The sequence below is a fragment of the Mustela erminea genome, chromosome 10 (assembly GCF_009829155.1).
Source record: "Mustela erminea isolate mMusErm1 chromosome 10, mMusErm1.Pri, whole genome shotgun sequence".
In the NCBI taxonomy this organism is placed as follows: Eukaryota; Metazoa; Chordata; class Mammalia; order Carnivora; family Mustelidae; genus Mustela; species Mustela erminea.
The window spans coordinates 74,796,172-74,817,733 of record NC_045623.1 but is presented as its reverse complement, the minus strand read 5'-3'; the positions used below and the strand labels follow the sequence as shown (position 1 = coordinate 74,817,733).

The following is a 21,562-nucleotide window of genomic DNA, read 5'->3' as shown; positions in this document are numbered from 1 at the left end:
AACAGAAAAGCTAGAAGACAGTGAGATGATACCTTCATTTTGAGGGGACATGATCTCTCTCTCTTTTTTTAAAGATTTTATTTATTTATTTATTTGAGAGAGAGAGAGAAAGAGTGAGTAAGAGAAAAAACATGAGTTGGGGGAGAGGTAGAGGGAGCAGTAAACTCCCTGCTGACCAGGGAGCCCAATGCAGGGCTCAATCCCTGGACTTCAGGATCACGATGTGAGCCAAAGGCAGATACTTAACTGACTGAGCCACCCAGGTACCGCAAAGGGACATAATTTCCAAGAGAAGATTATACCTAGCCAAAATATCAAACAACCACTGAGACAGAATGAAGACATGCAAAAGCTATAAAAATTTATTTTTCACGAACCCATCTGAGAAGGCTACCAGAGGATATGTTCCACAAAAAAGTGAGTCTAAACTAAGAGGAAAATTATGAGATTGAAGTGTGAACCTAAAATGGCAGTTCTACAGAAGAGCTACTAATCCAGAAAAGTTCTAAGAGAGATATCTTCAGGAGTTTGAAACTGAGAGAACACTTAAAGTGTTAGGAAATAATGAGAAGAAATTCATACCAGTGGGGCTAAGGCTGAATTAGTAATAAATACATAGAAAATTAAGCAAATGAAAAAACAAGACAATTTTTAGGAAAATAAAAGGAGGAAAGAGAAAAGTAATCTCATATAAGGTTCAGCTGTGAATACCATTTATTTTAATTTTTTAAAAAATTTTATGTATTTGAGAGAGAAAGAGAAAGGGAGCATGAATGGTGGGGAGGAAGAGAGGAAGAGGGAAAAGGAGGCCCTCCACTGAACAGGGAATCCAGTACCATGCTCGATCCCAGGACCCAGGGATCATGACTTGAGCCAAAGGCAGACACTTAACCGACTGAGCCACTCAGCTGCCCCTTATGAATAACATTTAAACAGTTATAGTGGTGTAAACATTAAATATATGTTAATAAACATGGCAATAAATGGGGAAACTGGGAGTCTGCATGTGTGTGGTGGGGCTAGAGGATGTGGTAAAACAGAACTAAATCTTTAAATTTCTATAGTAGGAAGTAAGTAAATAATTCCTAAAACTAAAAATACCAAGACATAGCAAACAAAAGCATGTCCTTTGAAGATATGGAGTTAAATGTGAAAAAAAATTAGCTAAATATGTTGAAAGTGGCTGCCTTTGGGTAAAATGAGGATAGACACAGTGAAGGATGGCTATTTCTTATAATATGCCCTGGATAATTCCATCACTCTTTAAATTATGAACATATAAAACTTTGATGAAAATAAAAACTAAATTCAAAAAGGAAAGAAAAAGAAAGCTCAGGCTATGGAGTCAGAAAGCACAGGTTCAAGTTCTGATTCTACCATTTATTAATGATTTGATATTGAGCAACTACCTACAAAATGCTAGTATGCCATAAATGGATATAAAACTTGGTAAATAATAAAACTACATAGCCCCACTCACTGGATTTTATTTTATTTCATAATTCTTCTTCTTTTTTTTTTTTTTCAGTTTCATGTTTTTATTTACATTCCAGTTAGTGGGGTGCCAGGGTGGCTCGGTCATGATCTCCGGGTCCTGGGATTGGCTGTGTTGGGCTCCCTGCTCAGCAGGGATTCTGCTTCTCCCTCTCCCTCTGCCTCCTCTCCCCTGTTCATGTTCTCTGCCTCTCTCTCAAATAAATAAAATCTTTAAGGAAAAAAAAAATTCCAGTTAGTTAATATATAGTGTAATATTAATTAGTTTTAGTCCATTCACCAGGTTTTATTTTGAGAGCAAATCTTGATTATTTTTGTTTCCCATATAAGCTTTAGCATAAACTTTATATATAGTATGCTCTAAGTTCAATGACTACATCAAAATTCAATGCATTTGTAAGTCAGGGATCTTATCTCATACCAACTACCCTGTCTGCATATCAGTATACTGTTCACCTCCTTCTTTTTAAATATTGTGCTTTTAAATATATTCCCCTGTAACTAGGACATTAAACTGTTCTCTGTATTTTGCATATGCTACCTCTGTACTTCTCACACTGTGACTTATAAATTCTAGCATATTTGAATCTACTTCTATAAGCTATTTCCTCAATCACAAGAATTTCAGTTTTGAGTATGCTGGGATTTCAAGTCACTTCTGTTAAATATAATTAGTATAAAAGGGGTGGTGGTGGTGGTTGGGATTTTTCAAAAGAGATAAAACAAAAACCCAAGCAGAAGAAGTTTTCTTGCAATACAGCTCTGAGAAATAAAGAAAGCTGAACCAAAAGAAATACAGGTTCAGAATGCCTGCCAACATTTGTTAGTGCGCAGGGAGCCACGCGGATTGAGTGTTGAGTGTGATTCTGAACCACACTAATATTTACCGAATCTAGCCTAGACCAAGGCTATCTAACTCTGAGAACTGGAGAGGAGTTTGAGAAATACTACAGTGAACTGGATGGGCTAAATAAAAACTGAATCTACTTTATCTTACCTGGGCAGGGGATAGTAAGAGTCGCCTTTATAGGCAGGCTCCTCAACCATTCAGTAATATGTACTGACTTCTTAATATGGGCCATAACTGAGCCAAATGCTGGGGATAAAATGAACAAAACAGGATATGATGATCCCAGCTCTCAAAGAGCTGATAGCCAAGTAGAGGAGAGAGTAAATCAGAGAGCAGTGCCACCATATGTAGGCAAATAAGGGGGTATAACTGCATATGAGAGGGTCAAGGAAGGCTCTTCTCAGAAAAGAACTTGAAGGGTAAGTTAAATTTAGAGCACATGTGTCATAGGGAGAAGGGATGGAGAGCATTAAAAGCCTGGAGGGGGTGGCGATAGGGGAGAGCAGTACAAAAAATCCAAACATGAATTTTTTCCTGCCCTCCTCAGAACAGACATCTACAAATCTGAGACAGAAGTAGCAAGACGGTGAAAGATGGCTCCTGAAACGTGTAGCCAATAGCCATTCTCCTGTAAGTCTGTTAAGAACACCACTGCGAAACTTGGACACAGATCTGCTCTATTAAACAATATCTGGGAAAGTGTGGACTGCTAGTTCTTCTGGCATATAATAGCAGCCAACAGCAGACCAATATACAATCTGAGAAATTTAGGATTCCTTAACAAAAAAAAAAAAAGCTTATCATTGAAATGCATAGCATTTCATGGGAGGAATTTATTAATTATTATTTTTTTAAGAAGATTTTATTTATTTATTTGACAGAGAGATATCGAGAGAGGGAATACAAGCCGGGGGAGTGGAAGAGGGAGAAGCAGCCTCCCAGCTGAGCAGGGAGCCCCATGCAGGGCTTGATCCCAGGATGCTGGGATCATGACCCAAGCCAAAGGCAGACGCTTAACCAACTGAGTCATCCAGGCGCCCCCATGGGAGGAATTTAAAACTCAGTTATCTAGTGGTGCCTGGGTAGCTCAGTCGGTTAAGTGTCTGGGTCTTGATTTTGGCTCAGGTCATGATCTCAGGATTGTGAGATCAAGCCCCACATCAGGCTCCAGGCTGGGTCCAGCGCCTGCTTAAGATTCTCTCTCTCTTTCTCCCTCTTCTGTCCCCCAACCACATCCCCCCCACCCCATGCATCCCGATGTCTCTCTTAATAAAAGCAAAAAACCTCCCTCCATTATCAAGGTGAAACTTAACCTTCAAATATAACAAAATACAGATATTGAGAAATTCAAAATTTCATGTTAAGTATGAAAATATTTCAATAACACAAATCTGATTAGGACATTCTCTTGTTTAAAATTCCTCAAACTCCCCACTGTTTTGAGGATAAAGTTCAAATGCTTTAGTTTGATCCCTGTATCCTCTCCAGTCCCATTCCCTGCTCCCTGGCCTCCATACTCACACTCCAGCTCAAGAGTACGTTACCTATATACATCATACCTTTTCAAAGAAGAGAGAAAAGCCAGCTTATATGAACTTTCACTGGCCAAGCATCAAAACAGTTTTAAATGGATGGGTAGACAGATAATACTTATAGCTAATTTAAAATTATGAAAAGCTATGCACTTATAATGATACTTAAGAGATAATAGCTAATATGAAATGTATCAAAATACTCAAATACCAAGAAGAGTAACTCTAATAAGGTATTTGATTTTTTAATTTGTTTTAAGTAGAAGAGTATAAAAAAAGAAACAAGAAATGCTTATTTGTAAAATAAACACCTGTTTATAAGGTAGAAAAGGCTGAATACAGGGAACTGTGAATAAGCGAACCAGACCTCACGAAAGTAGAAACTACATCAAGAACAAAAGGATTACTCAACATGAGGATCACAGATAGTGATAAGGTGGAAAGAGGACCCAATAATTAGTCCACACTGGTGATCACTTGAACACAAAAAGCAATTTAGAAAGTTTTAATGCTATAATCCAAAATTATAAATTAATTAAATGCCTAAGGAATAAAACTAAAAATATTATCTAGATCTCTCAAATCCTAGGAATGAAAGCTCTAGGTATCTCTACCAAAACCAGTGAGATGCTAGTAAACCATATGCAGCTTCTAATAAGTGTAACAGACTACATCAATAAATAATGACAGGACAATGGGTTACATAATGCTGGCTAAGCAAAACCTAAAAAACACATCATTCCAGGGAAAAACTCCAGGGGAAAAAAATACATCATTCTAGGAAATATTAAAATCTCTATCATTCCAGGGGAAAACTCCAAGGGAAAAAAAATACATCATTCCAGGAAATACTAAAATCTATATAAAAAGGGTGATCTTACAAAGCTTTCTGGTCATTAGTTCAGCCATTAAATGCAGCACAGTCATAGGATCGGTGCCTCAGCTTTGAAATACTCTGGGAAAAGCAATCAAGAACCATGTCTTAACCAAAAATGAACAACAGATCCCTAAGCAAAGCTCTACAATCTTGGGTGGACTAGAGCATTATTCCCTTTCTTTTTGGTCTGACAAGATTAATATCACTCTGAAGAGTAAAACAAGTAATAACCTGCTACTAGAATCCCAGGGAAATACCAAGATAAGAATGTTGTAATCCTAAGAAGAAAAAGCATGGTTAACAACTGTCTTGTTTATTGACTATTTAGGGTGATTGAAGCATTCAAAAAAAATCAACCATTCTACCCTTGTAATAGTAATTTTAATCGCTTAAAGGTTATCTGAAATTTGATCTTAAATTGTAAATAGTTCTGAGTGCTCCTCTTTGCATACAAAAGCCTCTTGGATTTTCCAGAATCTAATCAAGAGCTCTAAGCCTCTTCAAGTCAGGGAATGTGTCTTATTTGACTTTATGCCATCAACTCTTAGCACAGTGCCTATAGTACAGTCACTTCTCAGTAAATGTTTCCTAAGTGAAAGCATGAAAGATAATAATAATAGTTGTTATTATTATAAAAACCCAACATACAAATAAATCAAACTCCTCACCTGGTTTTTTCCCCCTCTTTTGACCAGGAACTTGTTCTAAGCCATCTTGGCCTTTTCTCATTAACATGGCGAGTGAGGCATCATGAGCTCTGAACAGGTCCACAACTTCATGTAAGGCAACATCTGTGATCAGGTCACAGCTCAGGACTAGTACATCTGTCTGTCAAATGGAGAAGGGGAAAGTCAGTATCACAAAAGACAACGGATCGCACACATCACCACAGGATAAACTTACGATGGCTTGGTAGCACACACAGACTGGACACTTGTTTTCAAACATTTTTTATAGCAGCAGAATAAGTAAAATAAATAGGGTTGCTCTAAGTAAACTGTTCCAGGGGAGGTCTGGAATATCTACCTCCCTGTGTGTGTGTCTTATTGCTGCCCAACCTGAGGCATCACTGGAATTCTGGGCTCTAAGGAAAAGAGTCTGGAAACTACCACATTGTCTATTTCCATGACTGTGGAATTAATGATCTTAAATTTATACATCTCTTTACAATTTGAAAAGTATTTTCACATAATCTGATGATTCCATTTGGTTATGAAGTCCTATAAAGCAGTCACTTTGCTACAGTACTAGAAAATAAAAGGATGAGTATAATATAATGCCCATCTCTCAGGAGACCAATCTAATTCGTAAACAATTACTATAAAACCTCAAGTATGTATAAAAGCACTCATGTAATTTGTATACCAACACCATGGGGTGGGATTGTTACTGTTATTTGTTCCCATTTTTATGGATAAGAAATATAAGACTTGGGGCGCCTGGGTGGCTCAGTGGGTTAAAGCCTCTGCCTTCAGCTCAGGTCATGATCCCAGGGTCCTGGGATAGAGCCCCACATCAGGCTCTCTGCTCTGCAGGGAGCCTGCTAACTCCTCTCTCTCTCTCTGCCTGCCTCTCTGCCTACTTGTGATCTCTGTCTCTCAAATAAATAAATAAAATCTTAAAAAAAAAAAAAGAAATGTAAGACTTAACTACTATGTGTCTGGCAAGTAACACGCATTTAGTAACTATTTGATGAATGAATGAGTATATCAAGGAAGTAAAAAAATGTTGCATTTCTACTAATTCAGATTAATTACAATAATAACTAATAATAGTAATTAATGTTTATCAAATGTATACTGTTGGCCAGGAACAGTGATAACACTTTGCATGCATTCCCAATCTTTACAAAGTTATGCCATAAGCACTATTATTATTTGTACTTTACAGACACAGAAACAAGTAGTTAGGTAACTAACCAAGATCTAACATTCTATAAGACTATTCATATAAATAAATAATCTTTACTAATGAATAGTGTTTAAAGAAATACAGCTTTGCTAGTTTGGAGACCCATATAAGGGAGTTTCTAGCATACAGCATTAGGTACCAAAAACGCCTGAATGTATATCTTAGATACTTCTAAATTTTGGTCTGTCTAGTACCCGGTACTGTGGGCACTAGCTATCAACTTTGGAATATCATAGTTTTTTTATTTATTTGACAGAGATCACAAGTAGGCAGAGAGGCAGGCAGAGAGAGAGAGGAAGGGAAGCAGGCTCCCTGCTGAGCAGAGAGCCCGATGCGGGGCTCGACCCCAGGACCCTGAGACCATGACCTGATCCGAAGGCAGAGGCTTAACCCACTGAGCAACCCAGGCGCCCCTGGAATATCATAGTTTAAGAGTAACCTTGATAAACTAAGAAAGTATCAATAAGAAGATGAATGAGAAAGGGCAAGAAACATGATAGCTTAAAGAAGAGAAGTTGTTTAGTAGGGAAAAGATTGTGTGGGGGAAACTGGGCAGGACAGGGATTATGGGGTGGGATTAAGAAAGAGATACCAGCACTCTTTAAATACTTGGCAGTCTTAAGGAAGAAAAAAATTTTACCTGAATAGCCCAAGACCAAACTATGAACAAATAGGTAAAACATGAAAAGTTTTTGGTTTTCATATTAACTTATATCCGTCAATCAGAGCTAGTCAAAGAGAAGAATTCTGTAAGGCAATGAGTTTCCCATCATAAGAAGTGCTCAGGCAGAAACTGGATTACCACTTGCAACAATTTATTTACCTAACATTTACTGAGCATTAACTCTATGCTCAGCCAGGCCCTATTCTGAAATATAGAGGGAAATTAGACTAGAAAGTGTTAATAAAATGGGAGTGGCTAAGAAAGGCTACTTAATATTTTTTTAAACAAATGTCTACCTATACATTCTGCTATTACAGAATTTCATCATAAATGCAGAAAACAGGTTTGCCAAAACAATGTATTGAAAAACAAATCCCTTACATTGCAATTTAAACTGACTACACAGTTTCTCAATAGCACACCTGCAGTTTCCCAGAGGTGCCTCGGGTAAAACCTGGTTCCTATTGCCCTTTTTGAGTCGGCCAGGGCAACTTCTCTTCTATTAATTTTATTTTCTGTGTAAGCTTTGGTTTGGAAAACAGGTTTTGCTACTTTAAAAAGTCTGAAAAACATTTAACATTTAAATTATTCCAGGTTTAAGAATAAAATGAGTATCTACATGGAAATTTTTCTAAGTGGTTCCTACCTTTCTAAGATCTTAATTTAAAATCAAGATTCCTGTGGCAGCTGGGGGGCTCAGTCAGCTAAGTGACTGACTTCAGCTCATGTCCTGATCTCAGGGTCCTAGGAGAGAGCCCTGCATCAGGCTGTCACTCAACAGGGAGTCTGCTTCTCTCTACCCCTCCCCCCGCTCGTTCCCTCTGTCTTTCTCTCTCTCTCAAATAAAATCTAAAAAAAAAATAAAGTAAAGATTCCTGCTTTGGGTGGGAAAAATAGATGATTTCAACTCACATTCTACTATAGTAAAAAGTCATGTTTGCTAAGAAAGTGAGTCTCAACCATAAGAATGCCTTGGCTTACTGCTAGAAATTTCTTATTTTGAATAAAGAATCAGTACCAGAACCATCATTCCTTTTTCTACATGTGACTCATCACTTAACAGCCTAAACAATTCCTTCTGACAGCCTCTTCAAGTTAAGAAGTTCAAACTTGATGGGCGCCTGGGTGGCTCAGTCCGTTAAGTGTCTGTCTTCAGCTCAGGTCCCAAGACCCTAGAATCAAACCCTGCAAAGGGATCCTTGCTCAGTGGGGAGCCCCTGCTTCTCCCTCTCCCTTTGCCTGCAGCTCCCCCTGCTTGTGCTCTGTCAAATAAATAAATAAAATATATTTTTTTAATTTCAAATTTGGATTTTTTCCCCCTACTTTTCTGCTTAAGGCTATCTTAGTTCCTTCCGGATTTTAACTGAGTTAAAAAAAAAAAAAATTCGTAAATTCACCATCTAGGAACCACCAAACATTAGCAAATCAGCCCATGTACCTGAAAGCTAAGGAAGAGATAGCACATTGAATCCTCCCTCTTAAAACAATGCTTAGAGGGGCACCTGGGTGGCTCAGTGGGTTAAAGCCTTTGCCTTCAGCTCAGGTCATGATCTCAGAGTCCTGGGATCGAGCCCCACATCGGGCTTTCTGCTCAGCTGGGAGCCTGCTTCCTCCTCTCTCTCTGTCTGCCTCTCTGCCTACTTGTAATCTCTGTCTGTCAAATAAATAAATAAAATCTTTTAAAAAAAAAAACAATGCTTAGAAAGGCTGGGAACATGGGCTATTATTAAAGACATGTCATTGTAGCAGTACAGAAGCTGCCCCATTTCATTGTAATAAAAATGACAGTTTGCTGAGGGGGAAAAAAAAACCTCCTTTCTCTAATACACTGGCTGATTTTTGCCAACCTACTGTTCTACAGTAAATTTCAATTATCAAGTGTACTCCAAAGTGAAGAAAATGACCCCAATGCAGATGCCTCTGAAGTGGCAACAATGTTGTCTTGGAAAATAGAGGCTGTTATCATTCAGTATCTGCAAAAAATAAATCTGTCAGTATAGTGATTGCCAAACAAGTCCTGTGTAATTGGGAACAGTCGCAGCCTCATTTTTGTCTTTGCTCTTAGATGACTTTTTGCTAAGCTGAATGCAAAATCCCCACGGAGCCCAAGAAACAGAGCCTCCCCCAACCCCCCCAACCCCTGCCCCATCCCCATGTCTGGTTACCATCTGTTCTCAGCGTGAAACGAAAGGCGTCAGTCGGAAAGGGCAGGGCCTGAGATACAGATGGAGGTGATATTCCTTAGGCCCTCTCCTGCCTCCCTTCCAGAAAACGCACCATCGAAGACTCGCTGATGCCAAACACATTCCCATCCTCCTTGCAACCCCACCAAAGGAAAGTCTTTGCTGTTTATCAATGTACTTTGTTTCCAAAACTGGAAATCCTGGAATAAGAAACAAAAGTCTAACATCTTACATCTTCACATTACTAACTGTTTCTCTTTACATTTTTATAAACACTATTAAATGACTACTGTTTTGATTTGTATTCTAACTAGAAATGCAAATGTTCTTGCACTAATTGGAGCCCGGAGAGAGAAAGTGGAAAGGAGGTATTTCTGATCATGTGTGACCACAGCCATGAACAAACACAGACTGTGTGGACTGTGAAGCAACTGTATATATGAAGTGCAATTAACTTGAAAGCTCCCTGGACACACCAATCCTCAGCTGCCTTGTGTTTCAGGGCACTGGTTCTTTCCTAAAACCAGCAATAATGCCTCTTCTTTTGCAGAGACCAAATGGAATCTCCACAGACGGCCCAACTCACTATTCTAATATCCTCAGGATCCCTTATCCCAAGCCTGTTCCTTTTGAGGAGCCAGGGCAACATCAAGGGCAAAAAGCACGGCTCAGAAGGACAAACTGGAAACATACAAGATCTTTAAGAGAAGATGAAGACAGCACATTAGTGTTTGGGAAAAAATCGAGATACCCAGGAATTTAAAATTCGAATTGCTGCCAGTTAGTTTTGGCTAAAGCAAACAAATTAAGCTCAGAAAACCCAATTACAAAGCTAGGGCAAAGCCCAGAAATCCCTCATTACAAGAACATTTTCAATCAAGCCAAAACCACTGACTAAAACTAGACGAAAAAACCAAAAGTTAAGTCAGAAAACTGGATGTTATGTGTGTGTGGTGGTGGTGGTATGGTGGGAGGTGGTAAGAGCTACTGGGAACAGCCTCTCTTCTTTTCCTGGCAGCTGCTCCATGACAGATTGTTATAAATAACACAATCTGGCAAAAAATTTCCTATGGCACAGAGAAAGAAAAACACTTACTCCCCTGGAAAAATAAAAAAACAGTCAGGGCAAGGTACCACGCTTTCACCCACCCAGCACTTCCATAAACAATGGCTATGATCCAAGTTACCACCCTGCACCCCAGCCCTGCCATATGGAACTAATGAATTCAGCTACTTGGTGCAACTATGAATGGTCACAATTTACATTTCCTATGTGGTCCAATCCCAATCCAACCCTCAAGAGTAGTTTAGTGCTGTAAAAAATGCCAATGTCTAACTGCAATGGAGACCTCACCATGCTTGATTTCCATTGAAAATGTTTGGAAAAGACTCCCAGTCTACAGTTCCCAAAGTGCATGGCAAAGGGCCAACTGCCATTTTGTTTTTAATGAGGCTGGGGCATTAGGTGCAGGAAGGAATGACCAACTCAATCTTTTGTGACCAACCACAAGAAATGTGGTAATCCTTAGACTTAGAGCTAAACATCCTTCCTATGTTTCTTAGCTTAATCATAATGTCACCACCACAAGGATCTGAAGTCAGAAATCTGGCCATAGTTTAGGGCTGAAGTCCTCCCTCTCTTGCCCAGTCCACTACCCCAATATCTTACTGGCTACCAAGTCCTCCTCTTTTTTATCTTTTTTTTTTTTTTTAAGGATTTATTTACTTATTTTAAATGAGAGAGAGAGCACACATGAGGGGAGGGGCAGAGGGAGAGAATCTTTCAAGCAGACTCCCTGCTAAGTGGGGAGCCCAAAGATGCGGGGCTTGATCCTGAGACCCGTAAGATCACGACCTGAGCCAAAACCAAGAGTCAGATGCCCAACCAAATGAGCCACCCAGGTGTCCCCAAGTCCTTCTATTTTATCTCCATCGCTCTACCTTAGTTCAGGCCTCAAAATATGTTTCTAGTCTCTTAGCTAGTCTCACTCACTCCAGTTTTCCCCTATTCTAATCTATACTCCAATTTCCATTACTTATTTCACTTCCCTGCTTAAAGGCAGCCTAAAATAGTGTTCTCCAAACTTAAGAAAAAGTTGAACACTTATTCACTTATTCCCACTTTACTTTTAAAATTTATTTAAAAACACATGAATTATGATAAGTGATATAATATGCTCTTCAGATAACATACAAAAACTGATATATATATATATTTATTTATTTTAAGATTTTATTTAGGGGCGCCTGGGTGGCTCAGTGGGTTAAACCTCTGCCTTCGGCTCAGGTTGTGATCCCACAGTCCTGGGATTGAGCCCCACATCAGGCTCTCTGCTTAGCAGGGAGCCTGCTTCTTCCTCTTTCTCAGCCTGCCTCTCTGCCTGCTTGTGATCTCACTGTCAAATAAATAAATAAAATCTTTTTTAAAAAAAGATTTTATTTATATATTTGAGGGAGAGAGAGAACGAGAACATGAGTGGGGAGGATGGGAAGAGGGAGAGGGACAGACTCTCCACTGGGCAGGGAGCCCAATGTGGGACTCCATCCCAATATCCTGGAATCAAGCCCTGTATCAGACTCTCTGCTCAGCAGGGAGCCTGCTTCCCCCTCTCTGTCTGCCTGCTGCTTTGCCTACTTGTGATCTCTCTCTCTCTCCAAATAAATAAATAAAATCTTTTAAAAAATGATATTTTTAAAAGAAGAAGTAAAATTTAAAAAAAACTAGAGATTCTAGTATCTTCCTTGAGTTCTCCATCCTAAATATCCCATTTAGGATATTACTGCTTTGTAGGACTGAGTTTAAATTCTTTAGCATGATATTAAAAATCTTTAAAATATGACTCCACCTACCCAATTCAGCCTTCTCTGCCCCAATTCCCCTTCCACATAGCTAATGTAAACTTGCTGGAGTAAACTGCCAATAATGTATTCCCCATTCTCTCTTCCCACCCTACCACACAGTCATCCATCAAGTTTCAGGTCCTGTCGCAGTTATTATAAAGGGCAGAGCCAGCATATTATATCCTCTAGAGATGAAGTCTTTTCTGATCCATTGCAGACCTTAAATCACTGTCGTGAATTACATAGGTTTTTTTTCTCTTCTAGACTTTGAACGTCATAAGGAGCTCTTTTATCTTTGTATCCCTGGTGTTCAACCTAGTGCTGGCAAACAAGCATCAGTAAATGTTAGCACTCTTCCTGTTACCTCCTTCTCCATGTTTAAATGGACTCAAATGGAAACATACAATTTCAGATGTTTAGAAACAGCATGCTTTCTGACAGAGCTGAGAGCCCCCTTCGTAGAGAATGTGACTGTTCAGAGTTAGGACAGGGGCCAAAATGGTAACTCTGCAGCGTCCTAAAGCAATGAGGTAGGGAATAAATGTGCTGCTTCCAACAAGGAAAAGGGCAGGAATGTCTGAAAGTCAAGAAACCAGATGCAGCTGTCCTGGAGGGTGTAGCTGGAGGGGATATGCTAGATTTATAATTTTGAAATGGGGACTCAACATTTATAGTTTTAATATTTATAGTTCATTTACCTTCCTACAGAAGTTCTCTTCAGGTTAAGAACAGAGGAATTCTAGGGGCGCCTGGGTGGCTCAGTGGGTTAAAGCCTCTGCCTTCGGCTCAGGTCATGATCCCAGGGTCCTGGGATTGAGCCCTGAATCGGGCTCTCTGCTCAGCAGGGAGCCTGCTTCCTCCTCTCCCTCTGCCTGCTTCTCTGCCTACTTGTGATCTCTATCTGTCAAATAAATAAATAAAATCTTTAAAAAAAAAAAAGAATAGAGGAATTCTACTCATGTTTCCTACATAAAGCTAATTAATTTCTAACACTGTTAAATGCATTATATGCTAATCACATCTCTTCCCAGAATTTTTTTTTGGGGGGGGGGTAATATATTTATATATGTGACTCATCTTGTAACATTTAAGACATAGAGGTTGTTTACAAAAATACATAAGTTGTTGGTCTTTCTTCCAGGATTTAAATATCTGCAATTTAATTTTAAAATCCAAATGCATGGACATTAATAGAGAAATACAAAGGTGGTTTTTTGTTTTGTTTTGTTTTCTCAAACCAAACCTTCACTTTGAAAGAATTTACTATTCTGAATCTATTTTAAATAATTTCATTCTTTTTATTCAGTTAGACACAATTACTCCACAGGATAAAAATATTATTGCTCCATTTCAAGACCATGAAACATGTTCTTAACAATTACACTACATATTTTCTGCCTGTAACTTGAATTTAAATTTTGTCCTGAAGTATGAAATACATAGAAATATTGTCCAGTTTACTTGGAAGCCAGAAAGCTTGAGAGAGGGACAGTAGAGGGTAGTTAGGGACTGTGACAAAGGGGAGTTTATTACGAAGAAAAGACAAGTAATGAGTTAAAAAAAAAAAAAGAAAAATGAAACTAAAATCATCCTCAAAAAGCAACTCTTAAGATTAGGTATGTCTTCTTTTCTTATTAATTGTCAACATTAAATGATGTCCAGTGTTTTGCATTTAATTTTACATGTGACTTTGAAAGGGCCACTCCCTTTTGGGGCCTCAGTGTCATCTATAAAATGAGAGGGCTGTACCATCTCTGAAGTCCTTTATGGCATAAAATTCTACGACTACAAGGGTCAAGCTATTCTTACTTCTTTATCTAGAGCTACGCTCTGGGTTCCGAGGTGATTAATAATTATGGTGACCTGGGTGTTATATTAAACTGATGAATCACTGAACTCTACCTCTGACACTAATAATACAGTATATGTTAATTAATTGAATTTAAATAAATAAATAATTAAAAATGAAAACCAGATCATGGTTTATGAAAAACTAGGTTGTATTTCAAAATAAGTTATATTTTGAAATGATACTTGAAAATTATAAAGTACTATTTAACTATACAGACTGTGCTTTTATTCAAATTAATAAATCTCTTCTAATAATACCCTCTAGGTCATAGAATGTAATAATACCACTGTGAATTGCACTCTCCAAATCATATTTCTGTATATCACAATTTGAAAGGGAAAATGACGCATTAGAGAGATCAGAGAAGTCACAAGGATGCTGAGGAACCTGAAAACAAGGGAACTAGGGATCCTTAGGAGAAAATAACTTGGGTACCTGATAATGGAAAGGCTGCCACAGGAAGAGGAAGATAATATGTTCTGATTGCTCAAGGACACAATATGATTTAAAAGTAGAAATTTAAGAAGAACATTGATGAGTTTAACATTACAAAAAACTCTGTAATATCAAAAACGTCATGAGAAATCCCCACTGGAGATTCTCAAAACACAGCCTAATACGATCTTCATGGGAAATACTTAAGAATAGATTCTTGTGGAAGTTAAGAATAGACGTCTTCATAAAATTTTTTTAAGATTTTATTTATTTGTTTGACAGAGAGAGAGCACAAGTACGCAGAGTGGCAGGCAGAGAGAGAGAGGAGGAAGCAGGCTCCCCACCAAGCAGAGAGCCTGATGCGGGGCTCGATCCCAGGACCCCGAGATCATGACCTGAGCTGAAGGCATAGGCTCAACCCACTGAGCCCACCCAGGCACCCCTTTTACTAGAGACTTTTTTCTTAAATGTTATTTCCCATTTGAAAGAGCTCTCCTTCCTCTGCCACTCATCTCCTTATATTGCTTTATTTTTCTTCTTAGCACCTGTTATCATCTGAAATTGCTTTCTTGTTTATTATATTATCTGTCTCTTCTTATGGAGTAGCTCTAAGAGGGATCTTGCTTATCTGGTTTACCCCTCTATTTCCAGCATAAGCAAGTGCATAAATGAAAAATATGACTATTTTGTAGATGAATTAAATGCAAGCTTGGAAGGGACTTCTAACCTCTTTAAGGTCACAGGCTAGTGAGTGATGGAACAAGAATCAGAATCCAGGTTTACCCATTTTCCTGAAAGCCTGCATTCTTTTCAGTATGCCATTCTACCTCTTTGATAAGATAAAACAATCCTCCCTCTGGGAAAACCTGCTTGGGGAAGAGGGCCAGCCACGTCAGTAAAACTTTTTTTTTTTGAAAGATTTTATTTGTTTATTTGACAGAGATCACAAGCAGGCAGAGAGGCAGGCAGAGAGAGAGTGGGAAGAAGGCTCCCCAGTGAGTAGAGAGCCCGATGCGGGGTTCGATCCCAGGACCCTGAGATCATGACATGAGTCCAAGGCAGAGGCTTAACCCACTGAGCCACCCATGTGCCCCCATGTCAGTAGACTTAAGGCTTGATGGAAACTTACAGATACAAATAAAATGAACACCAAGCAGCCAATGCCATGATCCCTCTGGTCTACAATCACTGAAACTCAAATGTAGGCACCTGTGTCTACATAAAAGGAGTAAGGAGCATGTTCCAAATGTTTACAAAGAGCCTGCCTCCATCTGTCATTCATTCAATACATACATATTGAGCACCCAGAAATAGTTCCTGTCCCACAGTCTAGTGCAGGGAGATGATGATGTAACAAATCACTTTAATCCTCTGTGCAAGTACAGAAAAATGAAACCTAATCCAGTCTTAGAAAGCCAGCAAAGGCTAACTGGAGCAGATGATGTCTAAATTAAGAGCTGAAAAAAGGTTGGGTAGCTTATAGACTGCTTGAAATGAACTCCCAGGTCATGATGACAGAATGTTTACTGACTTCCCACATATAGCATAGGTCCATTCTCCTAGTCAGAGCAGGACAGGTGGCCCTTCCAAGAGCTTCCAAAAATCGAAGCCATATGGTTGCTTATCACCCCAGGATAAAGAGAGTGTGTGATGACAGCCTGGGTGTTCTATCATAATTCCTAGCTATCATGTTTCTATCCTATTCTATAGCCCCTCATTCCATCAAGCTGTGGATATACATACTAGGTTATTAAAGTCAAGAGAAAAGCTTCACTGAGATTTCCTGAGGTGGGGGGAAATGTTAAAAAATTCCCTCCTTCAACTTGCTAACTTGTTTCTACCATAACTCCTGGACTTTTTATTATTCCACCAGCCAGCTCAAAAAAAGGCATCGTTGGGGATATCCTGAGGCCTTCCTGGGCAGCCACAGCCCACCAAGCAATCATAAGAAGAAAAGGTGCCACTTAAAAAAGTCTTTAGGCAAGTTGGGACCATGTTCTCAGATTTTCCCTTACCCAAAGCGTACTCATTCTTTTCAAGCAGATAGAAATCTGCCAGAAACAAATCCTTGGGCAAAATGAAAGGTTCCAGGAAAGAATGACAGAGATTTGTAATATGATAAAGACATCAAACAGTCAACTGAAAATAACTTGTACTTAGCTTTTTGAACATTTAAAAATAGCACATAGGCTTAATCTTTCTAACAAGCTGTCCCTAGGATGGGGATTTCATGGGTATAGTTTGCTCTTTGTTGTAACATGTTAGCTGTTTCATAAGACATATAACAATAGTTCTTTTGCTACATCAAAGAATTTAAAGAACTAAACCTCTAACTAGTGTGTTGGTATCATTACCCCTATTTTCTGGGTTGTGAAACTGAGGCAGAGGGAAAATGAGGCTTGCCTGAGGCTCAAGATTCCTGTCTAGATTAAACAGAAAATTATCAACTCTGCAATCTCTAAATTAAGAGAAGCCATTGAGACCTGCAATGTAAGGTAAGTGTTTTAAACACAGGCTACAGAACTCTATTATAGATTTTGTCCGCTGAGGTCTCCTAAAGACACCTCACTACCCTGTTCTCAAAACACTTATCTAAGGAATAATCACATTGTTTCTGAAGCACAAAAATGCCATGAATGACTGATCACCTCAGACAATCAGAGGAGCACCTAATGGGGGTCAGGCTCAAAGCCCAAGGAGTCAGCAAGTTTTGCTTCACGGGCTGATCACACACATCCTTACTTATGGCCCATGAAGAAGAGCTCTTTGCTCCAGAAGAGCCAGAATTCTTGCTCATATGGCTCTAGACAGGATCGAAAGGCTTCCCACAACATTGCATCTTCCTCTACTTAGAGAAGGATATTCTCAAACTCATGATCGAAAGGCTTCCCACAACATTGCATCTTCCTCTACTTAGAGAAGGATATCCTCAAACTCATGACACAAGGATACTACATAGCTCCTTGAGTCCTGGAGGAGATTTGCTGATTTTTAAGTATGTTTCACACAAAAATAATTAATTCGGAGTTTTATAGTACTAAGAACCGCTGAATTGCATACTTTAAAAGAGTTCTATATTTACATATAATTACCTAATGTATACAAAAAATTCTAAACACATGGATCCCACAGACTTAAAAAGAGAAGAAAAAAGTAAATTTGAAAATTCCAGACTAACTAAACCCATTCTGAAGCCCAGGGTCTAGAGTTACAGCACATTATAAGGACAACTGATGCTTGTCTTTCGGATGCAGTATGAGTGAAAAATCATGTATATTTGAGATGCACAAATGTATCTCAAATCCAGGGCTGGGTTCTAGTCTGGCTCAGCACCTAACCAGGTGTGGGACTTGGGGGAGATTATTATTTAAACTGAGTACTGATTACTCAGAATACCATCTACCTTTCAAGGTGGATATCCACATGGTATAAATCTGCCATTCAAGCTGGTTGTGGGGATTAGCAATCCACAGTGAATATGAAATATCTCCCTTGTGATCTTCACAGCAAACATTCTGGGTAACTCCAAAGAAAATAAATTTACACCCTCAATAATCAGCTAATAAATTAACTCTCTACTTTAGGGTAGTCTCTAAGACCATAAACTAAGGTTCTAAAGTAAATTAATTTCGTGTGAATAATCAGCTGTTACTGCAAAGCAGGTCTCTGTTGCTTCTCAATCTCATTTTTCATCTGCCCTTCTATTCTCCTTCCCTCTCAATTGTTCAACTTCTAAAAAAAAAAAAAAAAAATCAAATTAAACCTTAAATGTAGGGGCACCTGGGTGGCTCAGTGGGTTAAGCCTCTGCCTTGAGCTCAGGTTATGATCTCAGGGTCCTGGGATCGAGCCCCACATTGGGCTCTCTGCTCAGCAGGGAGCCCGCTTCCCCCACTCTCTCTCTCTGCCTGCCTCTCTGCCTACTTGTGATCTCTCTCTGTCAAATAAATAAATAAAATCTTAAAAAAAAAAAAACAAAAACCTTAAATGTATATAATTCAGGCTTGTCACCCAGAAAGAAAAAAAGACTACAAATTAAGTTATTTAATTGGTATGTTTTCTTTTTAGTACATTTCAAAGAAATACAGACCTGGGTAAAGTTTTAAAGGTATATGCTTATACTAAGTGAGGACATCAGCTCACACAATTTGAAACTAAAAATATGCCCTTGCATCTCAGCTTTGTAGTAATTCTTCAACTGCTAAAAGCATAGGATCTACCAACATTTTCATGCTTTTCTGGAGCTATTTTATCCTCTTAACATTAGGAACATCTACCCCTACACATTGCCCCACTGTTACATATTCCTATTCTCTTCCTACGAGACTCAATTAGAAACAGACATTCATGAAGTGGTCCTTCAGTAAGTAGATCCAAACAGTGTTTGCAGGTTCTTCTCTAGACGGCACAGAGTATTCTCCTAACTCAGTTCTTTATTGTATCCCTAACCCACTCCACTACTGCATTCTCAAATAATAGTCAATTTCCACTGAGACATGTGCCATTTGGCCACACCTAGCAGACATTATACTATTAATCCCTCATTACTTAATGCATTTACTGAGACTATGGTACCCAATGCATAGTCTTTCCTTCCACTTGAACTTTAGGCAAGTTACTCAAGCTCCCTCAGCCCTACTTTTCTCATTTGTAAGATGGGGATAAAGACAGTGACTACTGTAGAAGGTGTTAGATGATTAAATGAAATAATGCACATTAAGTATTCAGCATGGAGGCTTCTGGCATTGGAAAGAACCCCAAAATTCTGTTACAAACCCTAAAACTTTTGGACAAGACCTAACAAAAAAATTATTCCAAATGTATTCAAACTTACAAGAAAAAAAGGGAAAATACCAAGTGCCAGAACTGAAGAAGGAAGTGAAAACTGAACAGAAACCTTGGCTACCTTAGCTGGGGTTTTAAAGAGCTACCCTGGGCCAAAAGATATGGTTTGACAACGATATGAAGCAAGGAGTTTGAACTGAGACCCTGCATAAATGAAAATCCAGCGAAAGTATAAACTTAAGAGAAAAAAAAATCTATAGCACAAGGAACTATTAAGGAAGTTTGCCTCTCTCTGCTTGGTTTTGGAACAAAAAATTCTGAAGGACTATTATTTCTAACCTAGAATTCTTTTTTTTTTTTTTAAGATTTTTTTTTTTTTTTTTTAAATTTGACAGAGAGAGAGAGAGAGAGATCACAAGCCTCCTTGCTGAGCAGGGAGCTCAATGTGGGGTTCGATCCCAGGACCCTGGCATCATGACCTGAGCCAAAAGCAGACACTTAACTCACTGGGCCACACTTAACTCACTGGGCCACCCATGCAGCTCCGGGACTTTTTAAAAATATCTGACTTCTGATCTGGATACAATGTAATATGAAGTACATATAGAAAATACTATCACAAAAAAATATGAAATTGAATCTAATGCACATTCAGATCCAAATTACAGTTTTTATGAAAATACTGGGAAAGAGAAACAAGTTAAATGACATCAACAGAGAGCAAAGAGACACACCAGAGACAAGGGAGATTATAAATAACCTGTTTTCTCTGATTAAGTCAATGGCATAAAGAAAAAAAGTGGGCGAAAGGGAGACTGTTCTAGAGTAAAAGACTAAAGAGACATAATCAAATATAATGTGGGGGCCTTAAAAAATACCATGTTTCATAACAAAATTAGAAAGTATCTACTAATAAGTTCAATACCGGATGTATAAAACTTTTTTTTATAGAAAAACTTCAAACCTTATTTGAAAACAACAACAAAAAAATAACCTTAATAGAGATATAGTATATTTAAGGAATAAAAAGACTCAGTATTATAAAATGCCAACTCTCTCAAATTAAACTGAAAATCACTGTAATTCCAGTCAAATACCAAGAAAGATTTTTCATGGTTAATACAGAGATTCATATGCCAAATGGAAAGAAATAGTTAAGATGACTTTAAAGATAAATAATAATAATGAGAGGTAGAGTGGAATCATCCTACTACACAGAATTTCTAAAAAGCTACAGTAATTAAAACAATAGGATATTGGTGAAGGAAAAGACAATGAGGCCAGTGAAAGAGAAGAGAAAGCTTAGAAATAGTCTCAGGCATATGTGGAACTTGGTATAAATCAGAGAGTAAAAGATTATTCAATAAATAGTGGGAAAAACCAGCTACTCATTTGGAAAAAAGATAAATTTAGATATTTACGTCATATCATATATAAATATAAATACTGGTTTAAAGATCCAAATATGAAAAGCAAAATTGTCTAAAAGGCTATGTTTTTGTTTTTATTATTTATTTATTTATTTATTTATTTATTTATTAAAGCTGTTTTTTGGTTTTTTTTGTGTTTTTTTTTTTTTAAGATTTTATTTATTTATTTGACAGAGAGAGATCACAAGTAGGCAGAGAGGCAGGCAGAGAGAGAGAGAGGAGGAAGCAGGCTCCCTGCTGAGCAGAGAGCCCGATGTGGGACTCGATCTCAGGACCCTGAGATCATGACCTGAGCCGAAGGCAGCGGCTTAACCCACTGAGCCACCCAGGTGCCCTTTATTTTTTATTTTAATTGCCCTTCAAAGTAGTCCTGTTAGTCTATAGACTAGTCTATAAACTAAGAGGACTACTTTGAAGGGCAATTTGCCTTTATCTAAATAAAGCTGGAGATGCACATACCTTATGATACACACATCACTCCTAGGTGTCTAACTTCAAAACAAGAGCACAGAGAAATTTGTACAAGGATGTATGTTGTAGCATGACACTCAGTGAAAGAAATGAAGCCAACTAACTTTCCCACAGAAGAGGAATGGATAAACTCTTACCCAGCACCCAGATCCAATCTGGAGAGACTGGGTCTGGGAGGAAAGTTTTTGCCAAGCTCATGCCAGAAAGATGAGAGGGAAGGCCTTTGCCCATCGAGTCCT

At 38.4% G+C, this 21,562-nt stretch overlaps 1 protein-coding gene across 3 annotated transcripts in view; it reads right to left on the bottom strand.

Annotated features, from left to right (window-relative positions):
* Positions 1 to 21,562, bottom strand: part of EIF2B3 (eukaryotic translation initiation factor 2B subunit gamma) — a 126,388-nt gene that overhangs the window by 86,161 nt on the left and 18,665 nt on the right. For all 3 annotated transcript variants that reach the window (XM_032301697.1, XM_032301696.1, XM_032301695.1), the window contains exon 4: positions 5,422 to 5,581. In XM_032301697.1, coding sequence (XP_032157588.1) covers positions 5,422 to 5,581 — 160 coding nt within the window. The remainder of the gene's footprint in view (positions 1 to 5,421; positions 5,582 to 21,562) is intronic.